This window comes from Hyperolius riggenbachi, chromosome 7 (assembly GCF_040937935.1).
Source record: "Hyperolius riggenbachi isolate aHypRig1 chromosome 7, aHypRig1.pri, whole genome shotgun sequence".
Lineage (NCBI taxonomy): Eukaryota > Metazoa > Chordata > Amphibia > Anura > Hyperoliidae > Hyperolius > Hyperolius riggenbachi.
In genome coordinates this window covers 136552511-136579084 of record NC_090652.1, presented here as the reverse complement: position 1 = coordinate 136579084, position 26574 = coordinate 136552511, and the positions used below count along the sequence as shown (strand labels likewise).

Here is a 26574-nt window from a genome sequence, read left to right as displayed (position 1 = left end):
CTCCATACTTTGTTATCCAGATATAGCACTGTACCAAAATATAACCTGCCCCAAACAGCTGTTTGTGAAATCCATCTCTTTCTGCTGCCAATATGTGTGTCATTTTAGTGTATGATATTGTTGTTGCAGTGTATTGTGGGCTCAAAAGTCATAAAGGCAAACAAGGACATTGAAGATCCTTTGATAAAAATGAAGCAGCTTGATTTGCACCAGATAAATGTCTGATTCTGGTATGGCCTGGTTTGATAAATCTCCACTTCAGTGTTGTAACCGTACACAAGGGAGAAGTGACTGGTAACTTCAGACAAAAAGCATTGAAGCATTCTATATTTTTCAAGTAGCCAAATAATCAATGCAAACCACATTTCCAGTGCTTGGCAGCTTAATAAAATGTTTTCACATACACGGGAATGACTCACAGCTGTGTAGAAATGAAAGGTGCTTCTATTTTTATATGTTTATAAATGTTTTTCAACTTCCCTGCAACTCCGTTTATCTAATTTATGTCTCCTACTTCCAAAAACTCTTTCGCTGTCTGTTTGTAACGAACTGGAAAGCGTGTGTTTTACATAATAACAGCACCATTAAATTAGGAAATTACTTATGAAAATGTGAAGAGCAATTAAGTGCTAGTTAAACACAGCTGTACGATCATTTCCATAATTTATTCAAAGTGATGCAGCTATGTATTTTGCTTTCGTGTTTTGCGTTATTAAAATATTGTCTTGCTTACTATATTTAATATGACATAACTTTATAAAGAGAAAAGTCTAATAGATAATTGTTTATACAGTAGACTTACAGAGTTGAATTGCACCTACAGCAAATGGAGATGTGAAAATGCCTCTATAGACTACGTAAATCTCAGAAAAAAATAACTAAAGGTATAAGAATTGATATGTTGGTTGCTATTGGCAACAGCACAACACACCTTTTGCTTTGGCACCAGCAACTCCTTAGAGCTGCAACTCACAGCGACAGCATACAGGAGATAGAGTGGAGACAGCCTTCTTCACCTTTCAAAGGGGTTTATTAAGCAATCAAGCATATTGTGTTACAGGTTGATTTCTTCAGAGTATAAATCTTTCCTATGTCCTATGTACATCACATATATTTATAGCATACAGACAAGAAGCTAGTATTCTAACTAGGAAGTGGAGAGAGAGCCGGATAGCTGGAAAGTAGAGTACAGTAATCTTGGCCATCCGGTCTCCCTATTTTATATGAACATCAAAGAGTGAAATTCTGACATCATCTGAGCCATACCCCCAAGCCTACAATTGGCGGCATAGGCATGTGACCCACCTCATCAATTAATATTCCATTGCTTGATAACCTAGTTGCAAAGAATGCAATGCTTTGAAAATATCAACTTTTTTTACCGTTTCTGACGTCTAACTCAGTAGTCCCCAACCTTTTTACGGCCCGGGGACCACTTTCTGACCAAATTTTTCTCCGGGGAACGGCGGAGGGGGCGCGGGTGTTTGCGCGACCTAGTGGACAGTGTCGTGCGCAGCGGGTTATGGGGGGGGAAGGGGGCTGGGGTGCGGCTGCATAGCTAGCATAGTTGCCCCAGTATAGGGAGTTTAGTTGCCCCAGTATGACTAGTATAGTTACCCCAGTATAGCTAGTATAGTGCCCCAGTATAGCTAGTATAATGACCAGCATAGCTAGTATAGTCCCAGTATGGATAGGTAGTGCCCCAGTATAGTGCCCAGTATGGGTAGGTAGTGCCCCAGTATAGCCAGTAAAGTGCCCAGTATAGCTAGTATAGTGCCCAGTATAGGTAGGTAGTGCCCAGTATAGCTAGTATAGTGCCCAGATAGCTAGTATAGTGCCCAGTATAGCTTCCTAGTATGGGTAGGTAGTGCCCCTCCCACCTCCGCTGCCGCCGCCCCTGTTACCTTATCATGAGCGGGCGGCCACTTGTCTGATTAGATTCCCCCGTAGCCGCTCTCCTCAGTGGCATCTCCTATTACAGCAGCACGCTCGGAAGCTGCTGTGATGAGCAGGAAGCGGTACAGCAGCTTCCTGTAGCGGCGATATGCATCGCCGTTACCATGGGAACCGCTGTACCGCTTCCTGCTCATCACAGCAGCCGCCGAGCGTGCTGCTGTAATAGGAGATGCCACTGAGGAGAGCGGCTACGGGGGAATCTAATCGGACAAGTGGCCGCCCGCTCATGATAAAGACAAACACTTATATAGCGCTTTTCTCCTGGCGGACTCAAAGCGCCAGAGCTGCAGCCACTAGGACGCGCTCTATAGGCAGTAGCAGTGTTAGGGAGACTTGCCTAAGGTCTCCTGCTGAATAGGTGCTGGCTTACTGTACAGGCAGAGCCGAGATTTGAACCCTGGTCACCCATGTCAGAGGCAGAGCTCTTAACCATTACACCATCCAGCCATGATAAGGTAACAGGAGCGGTGGCCGCGGGGAGGGGAGGAGCGAGAGGCCAGACCTGCCGCGGCCCGGTGGTTGGGGACCCCTGCCGTACGGCACACCAGGCAACATCTCGCGGCACACTAGTGTGCCACGGAACAGCAGTTGAAAAACACTGGTCTAACTGTCGGGGCAGTTAGAACTGATAACCCATTATGATGCCTTCCACAAGGAACATGTTCCTTGTAACTGACTGCATCATTTCTTCTCTGAGAAACTCTGCTTAAAGAGACCCTGTATCTCAAGTCTTTACTAAACTTCAGTACCTGAGCCTAGAATTCAAGTATACTTACATTCTAACAGCCCCCCTGAAATGACTTTAGATGCGAGTTTCTCCATTAGGATTCAGACGGTACATATGAGCCTGTTTTTGTTATGTTTCACCCTTCCATGCTCGTTTCCAAACACACTCAGGAAAAAGGAGAGAGAAAACAGAGAGCCTTATCATGTAGCATATTGAATTTTTAAGGGGTATTTGAGTGAATAGATTATGTTCATAAAAGTGCGCCAAACTTGGGGCCACACAGTAGACTAGTGGGGAGAATAAACCCGACCCCACTTGGGTTTCAAAGCGAAAAATTACCCTCCATTCAGGGTAGATTAATACACTGTACCAGAGGTGGAATAAAATATTTTAAAACCATCTCAAATGAGGAGGCATTGATGGACATACCTCCTCTATGAAGACCCAGAATTGCAAAATGAAGAAATGTCCAAAAATAAAATCTCATAGAAATTGCAACACAATTCTCTTGGCTAAGCCTGCTTCATCAAGAAAGTATGCATTGATGTGTGAATTGATATTTCCCCAGAAGGTTGACTCCTGTGTTATTTGTTCCTGATTGTTTACACTCAATCAATGTTGAGGTTTTATTGGCTGTCACACATGTTCTATTATGAGTAATATGATATTTTTGTAACAGATGCGTGTGCGCATATATATATATATGTATATATATGTATGTGTATATACAGTATATATATATATATATATATATATATATATATATATATATGTATATATATATATATATATATATATATATATATATATATATATATATATATATATGTATATAGATATATATATACGTGAGAATATATTCTTCTTACTTTATCATCACTGACATTAGATTTTTTGTTTTTTTTTTATAAAACTTTTCTTTAAATGAATGCTTATACTTTATTTACTTCATTTGTATAATGCTTATAATGCTTATGATCAATGGCCAAAACATCAAGCACCAGAACAGAATACTGTTTTATTGACTTACCCAATACTTTATATCTTATTCCGATACAGGATTCTACAGATGTTACTATTGGTTCTATGCTGTATTTTAATATTTCATCTAAGGTGTACATTTCTGCAAGTTAAGTTTACTAATTAAAATTTTCTATTTATATCTGTAAACTATTAGGCCTCGTTCACACCTGCTGCGCTGAAAAACATGTGAAAGCGCGTGGTAAAAAACGCATGCGCTTGTGCGCGCTTTAGTGCGCGTTTCTGTCCGTTGCGCTTCTTTAAAACACGTTTTGCTTACTGTAGCAGCAGCAGTTGTCAATAAAACTTTGTTTTTGTAAAAAAAATTGTATTTTTTTCTTCAATTAGGGGTAAAAAACGCATGCGCTTCTATGCGCTTGTACGCGCTTCTGTGCGCTAAAAAAGCGCACCCATTCACTTGCATTGATGTGCGCTTTACAGCTCAGCGCACAGAAATGCATGCAACACTACGTTTTTGTAACGCTGCTCAGCGCAGCGCTTACATGTGAACCAGCTACATTTAGTTAAAGGGGAAAATCAATACCTTGCTGATCGCACAGGGCAGTGCGCTGTGAAAAGCGCACAGAAACGGCCCTGATGTGAACGAGGCCTTACGGGGACAAGGGCTAAGTAAACAAGTACAATTTGTTCTGCTAGCTGTTATGTTTTACAGGTAAATAAATATCTTGCCATTTGCCAACTTTGAATTGGGATACATACTTGCTTGTGGAACATAAAACATGCTTCACAAAACATCCAGTAACATCTTATTTATTTCTATGTTTACAACAATGACAACATAATCTATATTTTGAAAAATTACTTTTGAATAAATGTTACATTTTAAAGTCAAAATGCAGGAACCACAGCTTGGTTACTTACGTTTGAACATACATCCCACTTAAAGGGGAACTTCAGTCTAAACATACTGTCATTAAGTTACATTAGTTATGTTCATTAAAATAGATAGGTAATATAATCTCTTACCCACCCTGTTTTAAAAGAACAGGCAAATGTTCGTGATTTCATGGGGACTGCCATCTTTTTCATGGAGGCAGCCATCTTTTTGGTTGAAAGGAGGGAACAGGGAGCATGAGAGACAGTTCCAACTGTCCTGTGTCCTGATCACCCCTCCCAGCTGCATGCGCTAGGCTTCAAATCTCAAATTGAAAGTTAAAGGAAAAAAATTGCACCAAAACAGCAGAACGAGAAGAACAACATCAGAAATCCCATCATGCTTTGCACAGCATAAGGGTAAAAATGCCCGGGCAGTTTTCTTCTGTGCAGCTAAAAATGAGGCTTGGATAAGAAAAACAAAGTTCTGATGCTGTGAAACTGTTAAAGAAACACCAAGCCTTTTCAGTGCTGCCGAGTAGATTTTTAGTCTAGAGGTTCACTTTAATGGTCTTCTGGAAGCAAAGGATTACAGCACTGGAGCGCAGTCGGTGCAGTTGGCACAGCCGGTGCTGCTATAGGTCGTAATAGGAAATACGGCTATAGACAGTCATTTGGGCGCTGTCATGCTTTGAGTACATTATTTTACATTTTGTAAAAATAATTTTGTAAAATGCTTAATTTTGCACCCATCTCTATTTATTTTTTCAAGTGAAGTGGTAAATTTCAAAGCTTTGGCTACCAATCAAAAAGGAGGGCAGAGCAATTTAGTAATCCAGAGCAGTGAAAAGATGACCCTTTACCAGTTCACTAGATACATCTGTTCCCTTGTTAGCAGACAAAAAGTAGGGATAATAAAAATTGCACCCTGCAGGAAGAAAACACAGAGACAACAGGAGCCCAAATGGTGCAGTATGTCACAGTACCAGAAGCATGTAAAATATGCGAATGTATTATACTCACAAAGGTGGGTTGCAGAAGGGCAACCGACCACTAGAAGCAGGTGGAGATATTTAACCCCGACTCCACTCGGGTGACCAGACAGAGCTGGTGATGGTCGCACTCTTGATAAAAAGCAAACCTCAAATGTCCTAAACTGGTCAAAGAGGGTTGATCCCCCTCCAAAAGGAGGGTGAAGGCACAAGGTAAAGGGGAAAGAGGCGCCCAGAGCAGATAAAATACGTTAAAAACAAATAAAATGAAAAAAGTGAGGTGGCTTACCTCAATGAAGACAAATTCACGTATTAATAGAATTTTATTGCACTGGCAACGCGTTTCGTGGGTGCATACCCACTTCCTCAGGCCAAATAGCAGTGCCTAATAGTGCTTGTAGCCACGAATAAGGCGCCTCTATCTTAAATACCAGCGGTCTCTGCCCCTTTAAGGACCAGATACTGCTGGTACAAAAACGGCGGAATAACCAAGAATACAGATGAATCGCCGCAGATACCCACTGCAATCACTGTCTGCGCCACATGCCGGGAACCTCAGCCACCCACTCTGCCATCTCTATGACGGCAGAGTTCCTGTGAGCCAGTCAGGAGCCGCTTTCATTGGCTCCTGACCCTGCCTATCAATGTAAGTCAATGGGAGCTGCTTACGGTGATAGACAAGGTCAGGAGCCAATGAAATCGGCTCCTGACCCACTCATGAGGCTCTGCCATTATAGAGACGGCAGAGAGAGTGAGCTGCGGTGGGGACACAGTGTTGAGATTGTCGGGAGAGACGAAAGCGGCGAGAACATGCTGCGTCGGTGTATTGAAATCTACACCCTGGCAGCCAGATAGCCATCAAAACAGGGCGTAAATTTAAATTAGCATGGTCCTTAAGTTGTTAAACATGTCCAAGGTTGGAGCTGTATTGATTTTGTTTGGCAACGCATTCCACAGGGTAGGGGCAGCATGAAATAAATCTCTGTCCCCAAAGGTTTTTAGTTGAACTCTGGTGGTGGTCAAGTTATTGGATCCTTTTCATCTGAGGTTGTAGGAGGTGTGACGCAGTTGCAACAAATCCTCCAGGTATTCAGGGTCTGGGTTGTGTAGGGTTTTGAATGTTAGCATTCCAATTTTGAAAAGGATTCTCCATTCTATGGGTAGCCAGTGTAGTGAGCAAATGACTGGTGTTATGTGGAAATGCCGGGGTTGGCTTGTTAACAGTCTTGCAGCAACATTCTGTACTAGCTGTAGGTGGTGTAGGTCTTTATTTGGAAGGTCTGCATAGAGGGCATTGCAATAGTCCAGTCATGATGTGATGAAGGCATGAACTAGAGTTGGAAGATCCTCTGAAGGAATGAGGTGCTTAATTTTTGCAATATTCATTAGGTGAAAGAAGGAATCTTTTACCACAGCTGAGATTTGATTCCTGAAACTTTAATTCCCCATCAATCAGTAAACCCAAGCTGTGCACAGTGTTGGAGCTAGTAAGGTCTGAGTTCCCTAACTTCACTGATGTTGACTGTCCGGGGCTTCTTTGCTGTTAGGCACTGGCCTCCGATCACAAGAACCTCAGTTTTGTCGGCATTTAGTTTAAGCCAGTTTTTGTTCATCCACTCCTGAAGCTCAGCTAAGCATGTGTTTATTTTTGGGATGGGGTCTGTCATGTCGGGTTTGAATGACATATATAGCTGGTGTCATCAGCATAGCAGTGGTATGTCAGACCATGTTTTTGAATGAGTTTCCCAAGTGTCAACATATGTATGCTAAACAACAAAGGAGATAGTATTGGGCCCTGGGGCTAAGATCCTTCTATTTCTTTCAGCCACCATTAGCTAGCTACAGTGACATTTGTTGCCTACAGGAACCTATTTTTGTGTGCAAACAAAATCCCATTAAGGGTTTGCTGAGCAGATGCCTACCAATAGAAATACTTGTTGCCTGTAAGGACCTCACAATCTAACTTAGCTAACTGGCACTACCCCTTATAACCATAAGATTTATTTGGAAGCTTGGCCTTCTATTTATGTGCACCTTGCACAACCAAACTTGATAGAACCATGAATGTGCAATTAGATGTCTGCAATGATGGGCTCCACTACCAGTTTTGAGAAGATTACAGAAGTACAAAGATTGAAGCCAAGATTTTGCCATGTCAGTAAAAAATGATGTGTGCACTTAATTGATGTTATACTAATTACATATACATACGGTATGTTGAAGAAGCTGTTCTTTTCAGCTTAGGAAGTTAGCTTATCTCTCCCTCCTCTAGGAATCACTAGCTCCGATTGTGGGTTGGGAAATTGAACTATTCCAAGCAATTTCATAGGAAAAAGTGCATGTGTAGATAGGTGTTATTCACATTAATTTCAACTATTGGAAAGGCTAACTTCTGAGTGTTCTGTGACCACCATGAAGGCAGGCCGATTAACCCTGGATTGGAGCAGAAATGTGACAAACTGTTTGGTGGTGAAATGGCACTAGGTTAATGATAGCCAGCAGCCATATAGAATAGAGATAGATTACTGTAATGCTACTTATTACGCTGCTCTCCTTGATTCCACAGAGCCAGTTTCTCTCAGTTAATGCTCCTGCATCACACTGAGAATCTTTAAAGCTAACCTGAACTCAGAACTTCCTCTCTGCTTTAAAAGATATGCAACAGCATAATAACCTTTAAAGAAAAACATTTCTTTGTTATAACTGATACAAATCCAGCAATAAATCTGCAGTGTACCTACATCCTGCTTTCATGGAAGCAGACGTATTGTTAAGATCCTGTGCTTTCAAATTAGCCTCTCTGCCGTGGCAGTCAGCTGACACAGCTGAGGGATCAAATTACAGTTGTGATTAGACACAGATGAGGGGGAATTAGACAGGCTAAACTGTCTAAATACATACAAGGTGGATTTCTCTTTGTTTTCCTTCTGTCCTGTGCAAGAGTTCAGGTCCACTTTAAGGCTGATTGTTTTTCTTTACTGATCTCCCCGGAGTAGTATATTTTATGCTTTTAAAAAGATGCAACTATAGAAGAGGAACTGGGGGTTTTCAGGTGGCCGTAAATTATTTACCATCCACTTGAATAGAGGGAGCTACAGAGTACAGTAATCCATCAGTCCATCAGGATTCATGTTTCAGCAGCTTATAGTTAAGTGCAGAATAATGTAAAATCATTGCTCATCAGTCATTCACATGTACGCTTTGGATTTTCAGCATTACCCAGAAACCCTTAATTAATAAGTATGAAAAAAGTTGTAAAGGATTCTTCTTATGGTATACCTTAGTCATGACAGTAAATGTCACACATTTGCCCTTTATTGGTTATCTATAATGTTTGTCATCCCAATGGCTCATCCATGTTAGCAGTTGTCGCAGGAAAATGATGAACATGTCAGTCTCGCTTGCAGTTTTTACTTGTCACCTTATTCACAATCCGCTTTATCGGTCTTCACTACTCTACTCACTATTTCTCTTTCATGTAGTGTTATAAACTGTTATCATAAAATAATCCAATTAAATATAAAATAGGAGGCAGCATTATTATTATTATTATTATTATTCATTGACTGGCTGTCGGATCGGCTCACTAGCAGATGTCACTGGCTGTGGCAGTCACTATTTAGCAATGTTGAAGAAGGAATTACAAATGAACCTGTCAGTATGATTTTAGAATGTCGGAGAAAGTTAAGAGTGCCTGGAAGAAAGCCATGATCCGTGCAAAACCACAGAGATCATACAAACTCCATGCAGAGATCATACAAACTCCATGCAGAATCTTAATAGGCACTCGAGATGTGAAACCTATGGAAGCTGCCATATTTATTCCCTTTTAAACAATACCAGCATGAAATCTCTTGGGAATTGTCCTTGTGATGCTGCCTGTTGCTGTCCCCCAAATTAAAATGTGTCCCCATGCATTAAAATACTTGACCTGTCCACTGTCCCCACGTGGCTCCCGGCATAAAGTACGTGGGGCACATGTATGATGTCACACACAGTCCCTACATGCTATATGCCAGTATTCAGGTGGGGCGACAATGCAGAAGCAGAAGATGTATGGGCACTGCGGTGGGTGGCAGCGGACAGGTACATTTTTTTTAATGCATGGGCACAGGGGGCATTTACATTGGGGGGCCGGGGGTTCAATTGCATTCATGGCTCATCCCGATATCGCTTGCCGTTACTGCCGTGCATCCAGTTGACCACGTCTGCCCGGGATTTTCCAGCTTGCTCATTCAATACATTTGACTAATTTCAACCTCAAATCATTTTAGTTGATTCAATTAAACTATTGAATTGGATGGTCAATCAGGATGCAGAATTGCTAGATGTATGGCCTCCTTTACATACCAGTCTGACAATTGACTACGGCTTGTGCCCCACCTCTGATCAATACATGTGGTTGATTTTTGGCTGAAATCTATTGAAATTGGGCAATTTGGGTGAATTTATTCTCAGCAGATGAATCAAATCTACAAGAATTGAATAGGAAAATAATTTCTTTTCAGTTAACAATAGTATGCTGCTGCAATTGAACTTTGCTTTGTCTATCACAAAAGTAATGCAGTAAAAATAAGTGAATTTGGAGTTTGCAAGGGAAGCAATTTGTGTGGTGTGCTATGTTATCTTGTATGAATGGCTGCCGAGGCGAGAGAGGCTCCAGCCTCAGGGTGCAGTCTAGGAGGGGGTGCACATCCCAATCAGCTATCATTCCCCTATTGTGTTTGAAGCAGAGAGAAATAATAAAAGGGGATACATGGCAGTGACTGCAAGCCAGATAACTAGAGCTTGAGGTATTGGGGGCTCTGGGGCGCCTCTTACTCTAATAGCAATCAGTGTGTGACGGCTGGGGTGGGAGGGACGGAGTGGCACACTTTGGTGTCTCAGCCTAGCTGGAGGGCCTTGTCCTGGCTCTGGCCCCAGCAAATGCTAACTGCAATATCTGTTCTTATACTGCTAGTGGAACAAATGAATCCTAGATCTTAGAACAAATGTGTATTGCTTCAGCGCAGACATCATAGGGAATGAGAATGCAGAGAGGTACTGATGGAAAGATGGATGAAATAGCTAGCTGACAAGCTTATCTACACATGCCTGCTGCTACACTGTTTCTAAGGAGGGGACCAGAGATCAATAATTCAAGTGTATGCATTATTGATTTTGTCATAGTTCTGGCGAGAAAGGTACAGGTGCACTTCAAGACCATAGTTAAAACAAAGTATTGGTAACAATTTATCAACTAGAGGTTTAAAGTGTCCTTATTTCAGTGTTAGTTGTCGGCTAGCATGCTACGTGAGAATTGCAATGCACACACTCAGATCAGCAGTCTGGCACCATTCCCTTGAAGGCAAAGGGGCAATGGAGCATTACATTGTTGGGAATGCCATCTGGCAAAACCAGAAGGACTGTCATGTACTGTGACATAATGCTGGTTGCGCTTGGCCATAATGCGTGTTCTATTTTTTTTTCCTTTACAGTGAAAAGACACGTTTGTCAATGTTTGATATGGAACCATGTAATGTCAGACTTTATGTCTACAAAGGAGCAGCTCCGCTATGTAGTGGATATTACTAATGCTCCATGATGCTTTAGATTTACGATATGAAATATACGGGTAGCCCTTTACTAAGCATATGGCTGCAGCTATACTTACTGGCTATCACAAACAATTAGTTTTATACTTTATAATGTGGCATGTGCATTGCTTAGCCCACTGGCACTAAAGTCTTTAGAATGATTCACTGAATTGTACTGCAGTGCGGAAAACAGGCCTGTTACACTCTAGCACAGGCAGGCTCAGGACAAGGGAAAATACTCTGAGCCTCCTGCAGTTCAATGCTGTACCTTCACCACTGACAATATACCATGATACACACACATACACATGCTTTGTTGGTGTGTGTGTGTGTGTGTGTGTGTATACGTGTATATCCATATATATATATGTGTGTGTGTGTGTGTGTGTGTGTGTGTGTGTGTGTGTGTGTGTGTGTGTGTGTGTGTGTGTGTGTGTGTGTGTGTGTGTGTGTGTGTGTGTGTGTGTGTGTGTGCGTGTGTGTATGTATGTATATACATATATGTGTGTATATATATATGTGTGTGTGTATATATATATATATACACACACACACACACACACACACACACACACACACACACACACACACACACACACACACACACACAGTGGGTTGCAAAAGTATTCAGCCCCCCTGAAGTTTTCCACACTTTATCATATTACTGCGACAAACTGGAATCAATTTTATTGGAATTCCACATGCAAGACCAACACAAAGTGGTGTACACATGAGAAGTGTACCGAAAATCATACATGATTCCAAACATTTGTTACAAAGAAATAACTGCAAAGTGGTGTGTGCATAATTTTTTGGCCCCCTTTGATCTGAGTGCAGCCAGTTGCCTATAGACATTGCCTGATGAGTGCTAATGACTAAATAGCGTGCACCTGTGTGTAATCTAATGTCAGTACAAATACAGCTGCTCTGTGAGGGCCTCAGAGGTTGTCTAAGAGAATATTGGGCGCAACAACACCAAGAACACACAAGACAGGTCAGGGATCAAGTTATTGAGAAATTTAAAGCAGGCTTAGGCTACAAAAAGATTTCCAAAGCCTTGAATATCCTACGGAGCACTGTTCAAGCGATCATTCAGAAATGGAAGGAGCATGGCACAACTGTAAACCTACCAAGACAAGGCCATCCACCTAAACTCACAGGCCGAACAAGGAGAGCGCTGATCACAAATGCAGTCAAGAGGCCCATGGTGACTCTGGACGAGCTGCAGAGATCTACAGCTCAGGTGGGAGACTCTGTCCATAGGACAACTATTAGTCATGCACTGTACAAAGTTGGTACATAGCAAGGAAATGAACAGCGCTACTTAAAAGCAGATGAGTGCCTACCTGCAAAAGAGTGCAAGCCCCACTTATGGGATAAAATACACACTGAGCATACACATGACCTGTCTACCACTGGAGGATGTTGGTTTCCTATAACAGCTTGCATGCAACTTGTTAAGTACTCGTCCCTCCCACTGCGAAGAAGTCAATCCTCCATGGGAGGGGACTTAACACTAACTAAATCCTACCTATGCATATGCATAGCCTGGGCGCGCTACCAAGTAAAATTGAACATTGAAAATTGCGCAAAAAGTGGGCTCAGCGCATCACCAGGCCGCCTCCGAATGGCCTCCGATCAGAGATGCGCTGAGCCCCCCCAGAGACTGCAAACGCACCTTGAACCCAAACAGAGGCTCTGCATATACACCAAAAGCAAAGCTGTTAAGTGGGAGCGGCTGACCAAAAATTAATTAAATTAGTACAAAGCAAGGAAATGTACAGCACTACTTAAAAACAGATGAGTGCCTACCTGCAAAAGAGTGCAAGCCCCACTTATGGGATAAAATACACACTGAGCATACACATGACCTGTCTACCACTGGAGGATGTTGGTTTCCTATAACAGCTTGCATGAAACTTGTTAAGTACTCGTCCCTCCCACTGCGAAGAAGTCAATCCTGTACAAAGTTGGCCTTTATGGAAAAGTGGCAAGAAGAAAGGCATTGTTAACAGAAAGCATAAGAAGTCCCGTTTGCAGTTTGACGCAAGCCATGTGGGGGACACAGCAACCATGTTGAATAAGGTGCTCTGGTCAGATGAGACCAAAATGGAACTTTTTGGCCAAAATGCAAAACGCTATGTGCGGCAGAAAACTAACAATGCACATCACTCTGAACACATCATCCCCACTGTCAAATATAGTGGTGGCAGCATCAAGCTCGGGGGGTGCATCTCTTCAGCAGGGACAGGGAAGCTGGTCAAAGTTGATGGGAAGGTGGATGGAGCCAAATACAGGGCAAACTTGGAAGAAAACCTCTTGGAGACTGCAAAAGACTTGAGACTGGGGCGGATGTTCACCTTCCAGCAGGACAATGACCCTAAACATAAAGCCAGGGCAACAATGGAATGGTTTAACCACTTGCCGACCAGTGGCTTTCTGGCTGATCTGTGCTGCGTAAGCTCTCCAGCCCGCAGCACAGATCAGGTTTTAGCCAGGGCGATCAGACTTACCCCCTTTTTTCCCCACTAGGGGGATGTCCTGCTGGGGGGGTCTGATCGCCGCCGGCTCTCTGCGCTTTGCGGGGGGGGGGGCTCTTCAAAGCCCCCCTCCGCAGCGTTTTCAGCGCTCCGTCCCTCTCCCTTCCCCTCTGAGCTGCGCAGGACGGATATCCGTCCTGCGCATTGTAGGATAGGCTTCAGCCTATCAAATGACGGCGATCCCCGGCCAATTAGAGGTCGGGGATCGCCGATCTGCCTTACGGCGCTGCTGCGCAGCAGCGCCGTATGATGTGAACAGCGGGGATTTGTTCCCCGCGTGTTTACATTTTGCCGGCGAGCCACAATCGGCGGCTCTCCGGCTGTTCACGGAGACAGCCTCCGTGAACAGACATGGAAAGGCCGCTCGAACGGCCGTTTCCATGGAAACTTGCAAACGACCAGTTTACGCCAATCGGCGTTAGCTGGACGTCAAGAGGTTAAAACAAAACATATCTATGTGTTAGAATGGCCCAGTCAAAGTCCGGATCTAAATCCAATCGAGAATCTGTGGCAAGATCTGAAAACTGTTGTTCACAAACGCTGTCCATCTAATCTGACTGAGCTGGAGCTGTTTTGCAAAGAAGAATGGGCAAGGATTTTAGTCTCTAGATGTGCAAAGCTGGTAGAGACATACCCTAAAAGACTGGCAGCTGTAATTGCAGAAAAAGGTGGTTCTAGAAAGTATTGACTCAGGGGGCTGAATAATTATGCACACCTCACTTTGCAGTTATTTATTTGTAAAAAATGTTTGGAATGATGTATGATTTACGATCCACTTCTCACGTGTACACCACTTTGTACTGTTCTTTCACCTGGAATTCCAATAAAATTGATGCATGTTTGTGGCAGTAATGTGACAAAATGTGGAAAACTTCAAGGGGGGCGAATACTTTTGCAACCCACTATATATATATATATGTATATATACATCTCTTCTTTCACATTGAAAATAAAAAAAATTAGCAGATCACATTGCACCACAATGCTAAAATGTATCTTCTTCCTTCTGGCTGCAAGTGAAGCAGGAAGTGAGGCTCTGCAGTGCTCACTTCCTGTGGACAAAATGTTAATCGTGCAGAAATGTATTGAAAAAATAGGCTTCTGCGCATGTGTGCTGCAACATGAATTCCAAACATTTGCTATGCCACTGGTCCACACTGAGATTCCCAGTACAGATTCCCAGTATGCTTTGCATCTAGGAGAGCTACTTAACTTAAGGACTAAGAAAGAACCACATGTCTCTGTGCCATTGTGCTGTATGTATGTGACTGTACATCACCTTGTCCACATACATTCATGATGTCAAGGAATACTTTATTGCTCAAGTATTAGACACCCTAAGAAAATATTGCTAGTGGCCCTAATCACTCCATTGTTTACAGTGCTGTTAAAACTGGTTTTTATATGGTAGCATAAACTACACTTGCATAAACTTCTTTTCTCAGCTGAGAATTTTGATGTGAAGCACATAAATTGGCTTAACTAGCCATCCCTGTCTTTAAACTAAGGGAAGCATTCATATTTTGTGCATTTGTCATCCTATAAACAAATGTCCGCCACTCTAGCTGATTGCAGACAGTCAACAGAGCCATTTCAGATCCTCTATTCATACTTGAAACAAAATCAAAGTTAAATAAACCTAATTGACTCTTGCATCTCGTGTGGTCGTAGCCCTGGAGGTTTGTGCCCAGACACCATAAATCTATCATAATTTGATGGATTTGGAGAGGACTGGCCTGATGAAATAGCATAGATTACATTACTTCTCTGCTTTCAGGAAAACACTTGCTGTTTTACAGCAAAGGACACTCAGGGCATGTTGATAGACTTCTTCTCTTAGTAAACCTTTCTTGGATAATACCGCACTAAACTGTAATTGAGTTTTGTAATTAAACCATTGAATTTTATAGGTGATTGCTTTGGGCGGTGTCCAGTACCTGCCAATATTAGATAGTGGCGTTTTTCAGTGCAAGCTCTTGTACAAAGTGGCAATCAATTCTTCATGCACTGCAATCATAAAGCACATTAATGTGATTTTTCCATGAATTTACATTAATAATACACTGTAGGATTAAATATGTATATTTATGCACATTATTATTTAAGACTGTTCATGTCACGTCAGTGGATAGAACATGCTTGCTATAAATACATGCCTCTGCATGTGCACACATCATTTATTACTTCTATTTGAAATAAGAAAAAATACTCTATTGCTCACAAAATTCAGTGCCAACACTATAGCCACAGTCAGACGCTGGGTATAGAACTTTTTTTAAAAAAAACCTTAGGTGTTAAGGCTCATACCTATTGAACAATTTTTTGCAATATTGTGCAACATCGTTTAACGAAAATTTGTTAAACAATTTTGACTGACACATGCCACCCGAGGCGATTTTTCATCTTTAAACGTCCGTAATGTCCGATTAAGCTGTTGAGGATCATTCCGATCCGCATTGACTTGCGCGGGTTTGCCACGATTGTGTAAATGATCGTTTACACGATTGTACGATTCCACCGCTGCACATGACAATTGCATATAAATGACTGGTGATCCTCGATCCATCTGTCCACACCTGCTGATGGGTATTCAGCTTAACCTCTTGAGAACCGCAGTGCTAAACCCCCCTAGTGACCAGGCCATTTTTAGTAAAATAGGCCACTGCAGCTTTAAGGCCAAGCTGCAGGGCCGCACAACACAGCACACAAGTGATCTCCCCCCCCCCTTTTTTCTCCCCACCAACAGAGCTCTCGGTTGGTGGGTCTGATCGCCCCCCAGTTGTTTATTTTTTTAAAAATAAATATTTGTTATATATTTTTCATTATTTTTGCCTATTTTTTTTTTTTTAATCAATCCCTCCCTCCCCCAGCCGGCCAATCATGGCGATCGGCTGTCATAGGCTTCTGCCTATGAGAGCCGATCGCTCTCTTGTCCCCCAGGGGGATAGCCATGTCACACGGCTTTCCCCAGTACAGCGCTGCTGCAGATCGCAGCGCTGTACATGTAAATAGATGGCGATCACGCCGTCTAACAGTATCCCGAGCAGCGATTGCCACTTGGAGACTGAAGGCGGGGCGGAGCTCCGCCCCCAAGCAGGAGATGCGCGTGCAGTGCCCCTGGCACTAGTGGTAATGTGAACCCTAATACAGAGTATTTAAAAAAAACAACTTGTTTATCGATAGTTGGTAGCTCCCTTCTAATTGCATCTCAATATCCTGCAGTACCAACAGGAGAAGGCAGCTTCATGGATGTGATAGTAAAGTATAGTGCTTGGTGCAACAGTAGTACTGATAGGTTTAGCTATGCCAAACCAGAGGAGCCGGTGGGCACTAACAGTACAAAACCCCTCACCAGAGACTAGGGCCCTCTGGTGAGAGTAGAGTGGTCAGACTAAACGAGTTGGCAACAGACTGGCAGATACGGTACAAAGTCAGAAGGCAAAGGCAAGAAGGTTTTAACAGGCAGAGTCAGATGGGCAGAAGTACAGAATCACTGAGAGTAAGAATAGTCAGAACGAGCAAGAGTCATACACAGATAATACAATATTCAATTATGATTATGGCTATAAAACAATCCTATCACTGTGTGAAATCCCCGGTTTCCTCCCGAATCTAAACACACCGGATCTATCTAAGGTCTGAGAGCTAACACGAAGTATTCGCAACAGCAGACAAGTTGCGAGTGATTCAGGGAAGCTTAAGAAGCAGAGGAGACCCCTCCGGCACGCCCTCTCTCATCAACCAATGAGGAGCGGCGAGTGTCTCCTCTGACGTCAGCCGACCGGCCGGTCAGCTGACGTGCCTCCTCCCCGCATAAAGGTCTCGTCTGTGCGCGCGCGCGCGCGACAATGCAACCCTATGTGCTGCTGACAAACCCGTCCTCGGTGTGCTAGACGCCCGAGGACCGGATAGATCGCTAGGCAGGGAGATGGAGGCAGCTGCGGTGGTATCGCTGTTCACCGCAGCTGTCTCTTCCATGTTTGTTACAGTGTTCTTTATTTTCAGAAGCACTTACTGAATTGCAGTTGCACCATCCAACTGCCAAAAAAGTATGCAGAGAGCAAGGAGGCTGCCCAGCATCTTTTTATAAATATTGTTCAAGGAGTGTCTTTATAAAGAATAAAGGCCTTGCTGAGAATCCCCAATGGAGTGTTGGACTAGCCCAAAATCTGTTCTGTCAGATTTCTACTACTTACTGTGAGTGACAGGAACATAGGAGAAGAGTAATTTATGGCTCATTTTACACTGGAAGAAACATGCTTCTTATTTGTATGTGTTTACATGTATTTTTAACTGTAAGATTTTCATGACAGTGTTCCTTTAAGCTTATTTTTTATACACTGTCCAAGGTACCAGCACCAGAAACACTGTAACCATTAGGTTTACACAGAACCTAAGAAGTGTTCCGATTAAGACCTGCTGATTATGGATGCTCATTTGGATTCCACAGAAATTAAATTTCCCCATTTCCGGTTGTAAATCTGCATTTTCGATCAGAAATCGGATTTACCACAACTTGCCAAATTTAGCCCAATCACAGAACTTGGAAGCACTGGACCAATCAGAGAATGCAGAGTCAACTTGAAAGTACTCAGGCAATCAGAGAATGCAAAAAATGACAAAAAGAAGACTCCTCAGAATCTGTTTCAAAAAATGTGAATGAATATATACAGCGCCATATGTTATTGCTTCCTATTTTATGTGTTGATTAATGTGTAACATAGGTTTGCTGTTGCTTAATACATTCCTTTTTGGTTTAATGCAACAAGTTTGTTTATCTTATTTCTTTCAAAATAGTATAATTATAAATATTTCTTTACTAAGGTGTAGAATAAACCATCTGTTTCCCAGAAAAAGAGTTGTTAGGCTGGCAGCACAATCTCTGTGAGCTTGTTTCTTCCAGCAGCAGATTCAGCAGGCCACCGCCTACCAGATGTTACTAGGTGGCTGTCCTATTTCCTAAATTTTATTTATTCACAATCAATAGTGTGCTTGAAACTTACACAATGTTTCTGGCTATAAGCTATGGCAGAGCATCTTGCACTATGCTGTGCAATGTTCTGTGTAAAACGCAATGTAGATATGGTTTTCCTGTAACAGGCGGAGTTGTTATCTGCAAGGAAAGCTGAATGTTTGGTCTCAATAATTTTCTCCATAATTGTTGAATTGGTACTAAACTAATATCTGTTTCACTTAGCCCTCTTGCCAGATACACAAAATGCACCATTGGAGATGGAACACTGGATTTCAATTCACCTTCACCTTCAATCCTGTTCTGGAACCACTGTTAAGAACTTTAAACATAAGGCTTAGAACTTCTCCAATCTCTCAATACCACTAGCTCTGACAGTGTTGATTCATGTATGTCCTTATGGCTTGGAGTTATTTAGTGTGGAGCTGTAGTCTTAGCTTACAGTATCTTACTACAACAAGCTGTCAGCTCTTACTGAAAGTGGACCAATAGTCGTGCACAGCCCAGAATGAAAAGTCTTCATTGCACATATAGCAGCTTAATAGTCACTGCTCCTGTGTTATTTGTTTGTTTAGCTAGATCAACTTTCTTATCAGTAGCTGGGAACACAGACTGCAAGATCATAATCTCTGCTGGCTGTTTACTCATGCATAAACATTGAAGCTTAACCCTTTCTGTGAACACCTGCAAATTGAATCCAGGTTAGAAGTTCAGGGTTTTTTTTGTAGAATTTTCATAAATTGTAATACAGATTTTTTTTCCCATAAAGGTTCTCATGCTATGGCTATGGCTAATCTTTAGAGCAGAGCGGAACTTCTGAGTTTAGTACCACTTTACTACTTGGGAATTTAAGATGTTGATTCTACATTAAAACAAATCCCCCGTGGGTTCTCTTGGACATAGAATCTACATCTTGCATTATAAACCACAGTGCTGTCCCTTTATCAGCCATTCAAGCAAACTGGGAAAAAGATTGATCATAACTAGTTACTTGTTTATACGTCTTTTTAAACTTTTACTTTACTCCGCAAAACAAAAAAGTCATGTCATGAAGATAGAAGTTGCTTGTCTGACTACCTATCCTCATAAAACATTTAATTACGTGTCTCGTCACTATTTTCTTAGTGATCATGATTCATGCTACTAGTAACTAGGGACTTTAGTTACTTATGTTTGCATTGCATTCCAACACACCTAGGCACTGCTTGTAGTCACAGTGTATTATCACTCTGAGCTGGGCATCTGCTTGTATCCCATTTGCTGTCACTGTTACGACTCTCATGCTGACTGCATCATTTTTCACAACACATTACACACACTACATCAAGGTTTTCACTTTTATATCTGTAAAGAGGTAAAAGTAACACAAATCCAAATGCCACAACTTTGCAGAGAACCTGCCTTCCTTAAAAATGCATTTATCAACATTCTGGGTTCTGCTTTCTATGGGCAACCCCCAGCACAGATCAAGTTGCATGCAGAGCGATCAGATCGCCCCCCCTTTTTTCCCCCCTATGGGGATGGTGTGCTGGGGGGTTTGATCGCTCCTGCCGGCTGGCATGTTGCGGGGGGGGCACCTCAAAGCCCCCCTCCGCGGCGAAATTCCCCCCTTCCTCTCCTACCTGTCCCCCCTGGTGACCGGGGCTGCACAGGACGCTATCCGTCCTGTGCAGCCTGTGACAGGATGTCCTCTGTCACATGGCAGCAATCCCCGGCCGCTGATTGGCCGGGGTTCGCCGATCTGCCTTACGGCGCTGCTGCGCAGAAGCGCCGTTCAATGTAAACAAAGGAGACAAACGTCTCCTGCGTTTACATTTAGTCTGCGAGCTGCGATCAGCGGCTCGCAGGCTATTCACGGAGACCCGCTCCGTGATCTAACAGGAAACGGCCGCTCGCGCGAGCGGCCTTTCCTGATTAATTAGGGAGGCACCTGGTGACGCAGATGTGCGTCGCTGGTCCTCCAGCTACCACTTTGCCGCTGCATGGTATGAGTGTGCGGTCGGCAAGTGGTTAAAATATGACCTGATTTTTTGATTCTCATTTTGGACAAATCAAAGTACTGACCTTAGTTGAAGTGAAATGTTGAGTTACCATTTAAGGCAGTCTTTTAAAACATCACATCCTAAAAACAGTATCAACCAAATCGGGTGCTTGTGGCTCCTAGACAAATCAGGTGCCACCACTCACTTTCGTAGATATTAGTGGCAAGCAAGAACCAAAAGGAAAGTTTGGGTGCCCAGCACCCGATATTTAGCTTTTTTTGCTGCTTTTTTATCCTTTTGTGTGGTGGTTTTGAGTGCGACATTTATTGTTTTTGCAGGGCTTTGTTCAGGATGGGAAGGTTATGCATCAGGAAGGGGGTTTGCGAGTGTGTGTAAGTGTGTGCGGGGGCTTTGGAGATAGTTAAGGTTAGGTGTCACTATGAGTACCCCTGATGAATACCTGTATTAAGGGCAAAACATGTTGGATTTAGAAGGTGGCACTGGCAATTTCACGTAAGAGCATCTACACATTACTGCCTCCAGCTCTGCCTGGCTACCACCCTTTGTGTGTCCAGTACTTTAGAATAGCAACAGTGACTCACTGCCCTTCTTCTACAAATACTAACTTCCAGGCTGTAACACTTTCTGAATCACTTATCTGGTGAAATTATACTGATCATGTTTTCTGACCACCATTCAGTTTTGCTGTGATTTTTTTCATTTGTAATGGGTGAGAGTGATTAACATTTTGTGCAATATTATATAAACAATCATGTATGTATGAAATTTTTACAAATCATTTTCAGTGGAAATAGAAATGCAGTGCAAAAGTATGGTATTATAACTTTTATATAAAGGCATCAGTTTTGAAAATCTATTACTGAGTCATTGAATTTTTAATGATGGTAGGCCATGTAATACTACCATCTGGATATCAACCCACAGCACAAAAGACATGGGATTGTAGACTTTGCAACAAAAAGGCAATGAACCATGGCAACTAAAGGAAATATTTTTTTTATTAATAACTGGCTACATCTAAAAATGAAGCTAGTGCCTTTTAGGGATTAAATTCCCCCCAATATCCTGCCTAAAAACACGTATAGATTAATAAAACCACAAAATTCAAAGTTCACAGGGACCTCAGTAATTTCTTTGAATTCCCCAAAAGTAGGATAATTGCATGAAATTTTTTTTAAAAGGGACCACCAGACAGTCAGATAGTCCAGTCCTTAGTCTCCATGTAGACATAAATAGTAATGTAAAATAAGATGTTAAAACTGATGAGTATCGTCACTCGATGTCACGAACGAGACTTCAAGTGATTGTGATACTTTGCGCGAGAGTTGTCTGGGATCTTGAAGATCCACCAGACGGTCATTATCGATGTGCGTGGCCAAATAACGTTCACGTGATCACACGCCTGTACCAATGTCACAAGATTGGATCACAGAAATGGCCGCTTGTCGCTCAAAGTATTGCTGTTCGTTGGAAAAGTCGTTGGTAAAATTGCATTGTGGGTATGGGCCTTAAAGAGGAACTCCAGTGAAAATAATGTAATAAAAAAGTGCTTTATTTTTACAATAATTATGTAGAAATGATTTAGTCAGTGTTTGCCCATTGTAAAATCTTTTAAATCCCTGATTTACATTCTGACATTTATCACATGGTGACATTTTTACTGCTGGCAGGTGATGTAGCTGCTGCTTGCTTTTTTGGCAGTTGGAAAAATCCGTAAACAGCTATTTCCCACAATGCAACAAGGTTCGCAGACAGGAAACTGCCAGGACCACGGTCCTCAGAGTTTCTTGTGGGAGGGGTTTCACCACAATATCAGTCATACAGCGCCCCCTGATGACCAGTTTGTGAAAAGGAATATATTTCTCATGTAAAAGGGGGTATCAGCTACTGATTGGGATGAAGTTCAATTCTTGGTCACGGTTTCTCTTTAACCACCCTGGCGTTCTGATTAAATTGCCAGGGTGGCTGCGGGAGTTTTTTTTTTAAATAAAAAAAAAACTATTTCATGCAGCCAACTGAAAGTTGGCTGCATGAAAGCCCACTAGAGGGCGCTCCGGAGGCGTTCTTCCAATCGCCTCCGGCGCCCAGAATAAACAAGGAAGGCCGCAATGAGCGGCCTTCCTTGTTTTGCTTACATCGTCGCCATAGCGACGAGCGGAGTGACGTCATCGACGTCAGCCGACGTCCTGACGTCAGCCGCCTCCGATCCAGCCCTTAGCGCTGGCCAGAACTTTTTGTTCCGGCTATGCTGGGCTCAGGCGGCTGGGGGGACCCTCTTTCGCCGCTGCTCGCGGCGGATCGCCGCAGAGAAGCGGCGATCAGGCAGCACACGCGGCTGGCAAAGTGACAAAAATCGGCCCAGCAGGGCCTGAGCGGCAGCCTCTGGCGGTGTTGGACGAGCTGAGCTCGTCCAGACCGCTCAGCAGGTTAAGTCTTCAGCAACTATCTATAGCTAGTAAGGCACTGCAGTGAAAAGGGAGAGCCTTCCAATTTAATTACATGGAGCCAATTGTTTGTAATAAATAATATTTACTTTTATCATCCTGGTTTATAGTCAGTGAAAAAAAAAATATTACTTTTGTCTTAGGAGTGCTGCATTGCATGTTTGTATTGGCTTCTAATCTTTGCATTGTTTGTTTTATTTACAGGATGCATCATCTGCCTTTTTCCAGTTTGGAGCTTCAATAACCCAGCAAGCCACTGTCATGCTTAGCATCATGCAGGAATATGACTGGCATGTTTTTTCAGTCATAACAAGCACTTTTCCAGGATACAGAGACTTTATTAGTTTTATAAAAACCACTGTTGACAATAGTTTTGTGGATTGGGATGTGCAGAATGTAATTACTTTGGACGCATCATATACTGATGCACAAACACTAACTCAGCTGAAGAAAATCCATTCTTCTGTTATACTCCTTTATTGTTCAAAGGAAGAATCACTTAAAATTTTTGAAGAAGCTCGCTCCTTAGGCCTCATGGGATATGGTTACATTTGGATTGTACCCAACATGGTGGTAGGGAATAAAGAGATCATACCATTTGAATTTCCTTCTGGATTAGTTTCTGTGTCTTATGACGACTGGGACTATGGCATGGAAGCAAGAGTAAGAGATGGCCTCGGAATTATTACCACAGCTGCATCAGCCATGTTGGAGACCTACTCATCAATTCCCGAAGCCAAGACCAACTGCTACAGTCAGACTGAGCGCAATGAGATGCCAACTCACACCTTTCACGAGTAAGACTTCAAACTTTATACAAAGCATAGTTACTGCATGCTAACGTAATCTGATGCCTCATTTACTGTCATGTTACATTCCCTTCAAACCCCCTCCCCCCCCCCCACTTTTTAAACTAGAATAACCAGAAATGTTTGTTAAGCAGTCCTCTACATGGCTGATCATAAATTAATGATGGTGACTTCAGACATGAAAAGTCATTAGGATGTAGAACACGCAGATGCTTCTCTTCATTAACGGCAGTGTATATGTGAATTAAGCAGAAGCTTGTCATAGCATCTTTCCTAGATTTAGGGCTTGTTTTGAAATATATAATACTAATTACTACCTTGGTTAAGTATGTTTTTCTTTCCCCTAATTTAAAATTAATAGCAACTTTATGCATACAAAGTATTTTCAATTATGTCCAGAATCCAGAAAGTGTTGTATGATTTGGAAATAAGATGGGTTTCAAATCCTTTCTGCATGGTTTGCCATATTTTTGTCAGAGGAAGGACCCTCAAGTGCTATTCTATAGTTTTCAAGCTGAGGGTCTCACTGTTAAAGATGACTTCCAGGGGCTTAGCTAAAAATGACCGCGCCCCATAGCATTTTTTTATGGGCCCCCCTTCCTCCTTGAACCTCCCCCCAGTACTAGTGTTGGGCGAACATCTAGATGTTCGGGCCGAACAGGCCGAACATGTCCGCGATGTTCGGGTGTTCGACCCGAACTCCGAACATAATGGAAGTCAATGGGGACCCGAACTTTTGTGCTTTGTAAAGCCTCCTTACATGCTACATACCCCAAATTTACAGGGTATGTGCACCTTGGGAGTGGGTACAAGAGGAAAAAAAAAATTAGCAAAAAGAGCTTATAGTTTTTGAGAAAATCGATTTTAAAGTTTCAAAGGGAAAACTGTCTTTTAAATGCGGGAAATGTCTGTTTTCTTTGCACAGGTAACATGCTTTTTGTCGGCATGCAGTCATAAATGTAATACATATAAGAGGTTCCAGGAAAAGGGACCGGTAATGCTAACCCAGCAGCAGCACACGTGATGGAACAGGAGGAGGGTGGCGCAGGAGGAGAAGGCCACGCTTTGAGACACAACAACCCAGGCCTTGCATGAGGACAAGAAGCGTGCGGATAGCATGCTTTGTACCACCATGCAGTCATAAATGTAATAAAGATAAGTGGTTCAATAAACAGGGACCACGCGGCAACGCTAACCCAGCAGCAGCACACGTGATGGAACAGGAGGAGGCGCAGGAGGAGAAGGCCACGCTTTGTGAGACACAACAACCCAGGCCTTGCATGAGGACAAAAAGCGTGCGGAGAGCATGCTTTGTACCGCCATGTAGTCATAAATGTAATAAAGATAAGAGGTTCAATAAACAGGGACCACGCGGCAACGCTAACCCAGCAGCAGCAGCAGCACACGTGATGGAACAGGAGGAGGCGCAGGAGGAGAAGGCCACGCTTTGTGAGACACAACAACCCAGGCCTTGCATGAGGACAAAAAGCGTGCGGATAGCATGCTTTGTACCGCCATGTAGTCATAAATGTAATAAAGATAAGAGGTTCCATAAACAGGGACCGGCAACGGTAACCCAGCAGCAGCAGCAGCAGCAGCAGCACACGTGATGGAACAGGAGGAGGCGCAGGAGGAGAAGGCCACGCTTTGTGAGACACAACAACCCAGGCCTTGCATGAGGACAAAAAGCGTGCGGATATAGCAGCAATGCTTTTTGCCGCCATGCAGTCATAAATGTAATACAGATGAGAGGTTCAATAAACAGGGACCGGAAACGCTAAACCATCCCAGATGTTCATCGGTCATGTTACTTGGTTGGGGTCCAGGAGTGTTGCGTAGTCGTTTCCAATCCAGGATTGATTCATTTTAATTTGAGTCAGACGGTCTGCATTTTCTGTGGAGAGGCGGATACGCCGATCTGTGATGATGCCTCCGGCAGCACTGAAACAGCGTTCCGACATAACGCTGGCTGCCGGGCAAGCCAGCACCTCTATTGCGTACATTGCCAGTTCGTGCCAGGTGTCTAGCTTCATGCCCGGTTTCAGGTCCAGCGGTGCCAGCCACAAATCCGTCTGTTCCTTTATTCCCCTCCAAATTTCCTCCCCTGTGTGCTGCTTATCCCCAAGGCAGATCAGCTTCAGCAACGCTTGCTGACGCATGCCAACAGCTGTGCTGCACTGCTTCCACGATCCTACTGCTGCTGGTGCTGGGTTAGCATTTCCGGATGAGGTACAGCTTTGAGATGCGTTGGAGGAGAAGGAGTCAGAGAGGTAGGTGCTGCTGTTGTTATCCAGCTGTTTGCGGCGTGGGCAACACCCGCGCCGTAGCAGGTGAGGAATCGCTGCCAGGCTCCACAAGGTTCACCCAGTGCGCGGTAAGGGAGATGTATCGACCCTGGCCGAACGCACTCGTCCAGGTGTCAGTGGTGAGGTGAACCTTGCAGGCAACGGCATTCTTCAAGCTTCGGGTTATTTAGCTGACCACGTGCTCATGCAACTCAGGCACTGCAGAGCGCGCAAAGTGGTAGCGGCTGGGAACAACGTAACGTGGGATGGCCACTGACATCATGCCCTTGAAGCTGTTTGTCTCCACCACTCGATATGGCAGCATTTCGCAGGCCAGAAGCTTGGCTATGCTGGCTGGCTGTTACTGCCACGGCCCGGGGGTCATTTGCTGGCAATTTCCTCTTGTGCTCAAACAT

The 26574-nt window shown here is 43.2% G+C and overlaps 1 protein-coding gene across 2 annotated transcripts in view; it reads left to right on the top strand.

Moving 5' to 3' along the window:
* The window catches only part of GRIN2A (glutamate ionotropic receptor NMDA type subunit 2A), an 880817-nt gene that overhangs the window by 440553 nt on the left and 413690 nt on the right, over positions 1–26574 (top strand). For both annotated transcript variants that reach the window (XM_068244672.1, XM_068244673.1), the window contains one exon: positions 23269–23861. In XM_068244672.1, coding sequence (XP_068100773.1) covers positions 23269–23861 — 593 coding nt within the window. The remainder of the gene's footprint in view (positions 1–23268; positions 23862–26574) is intronic.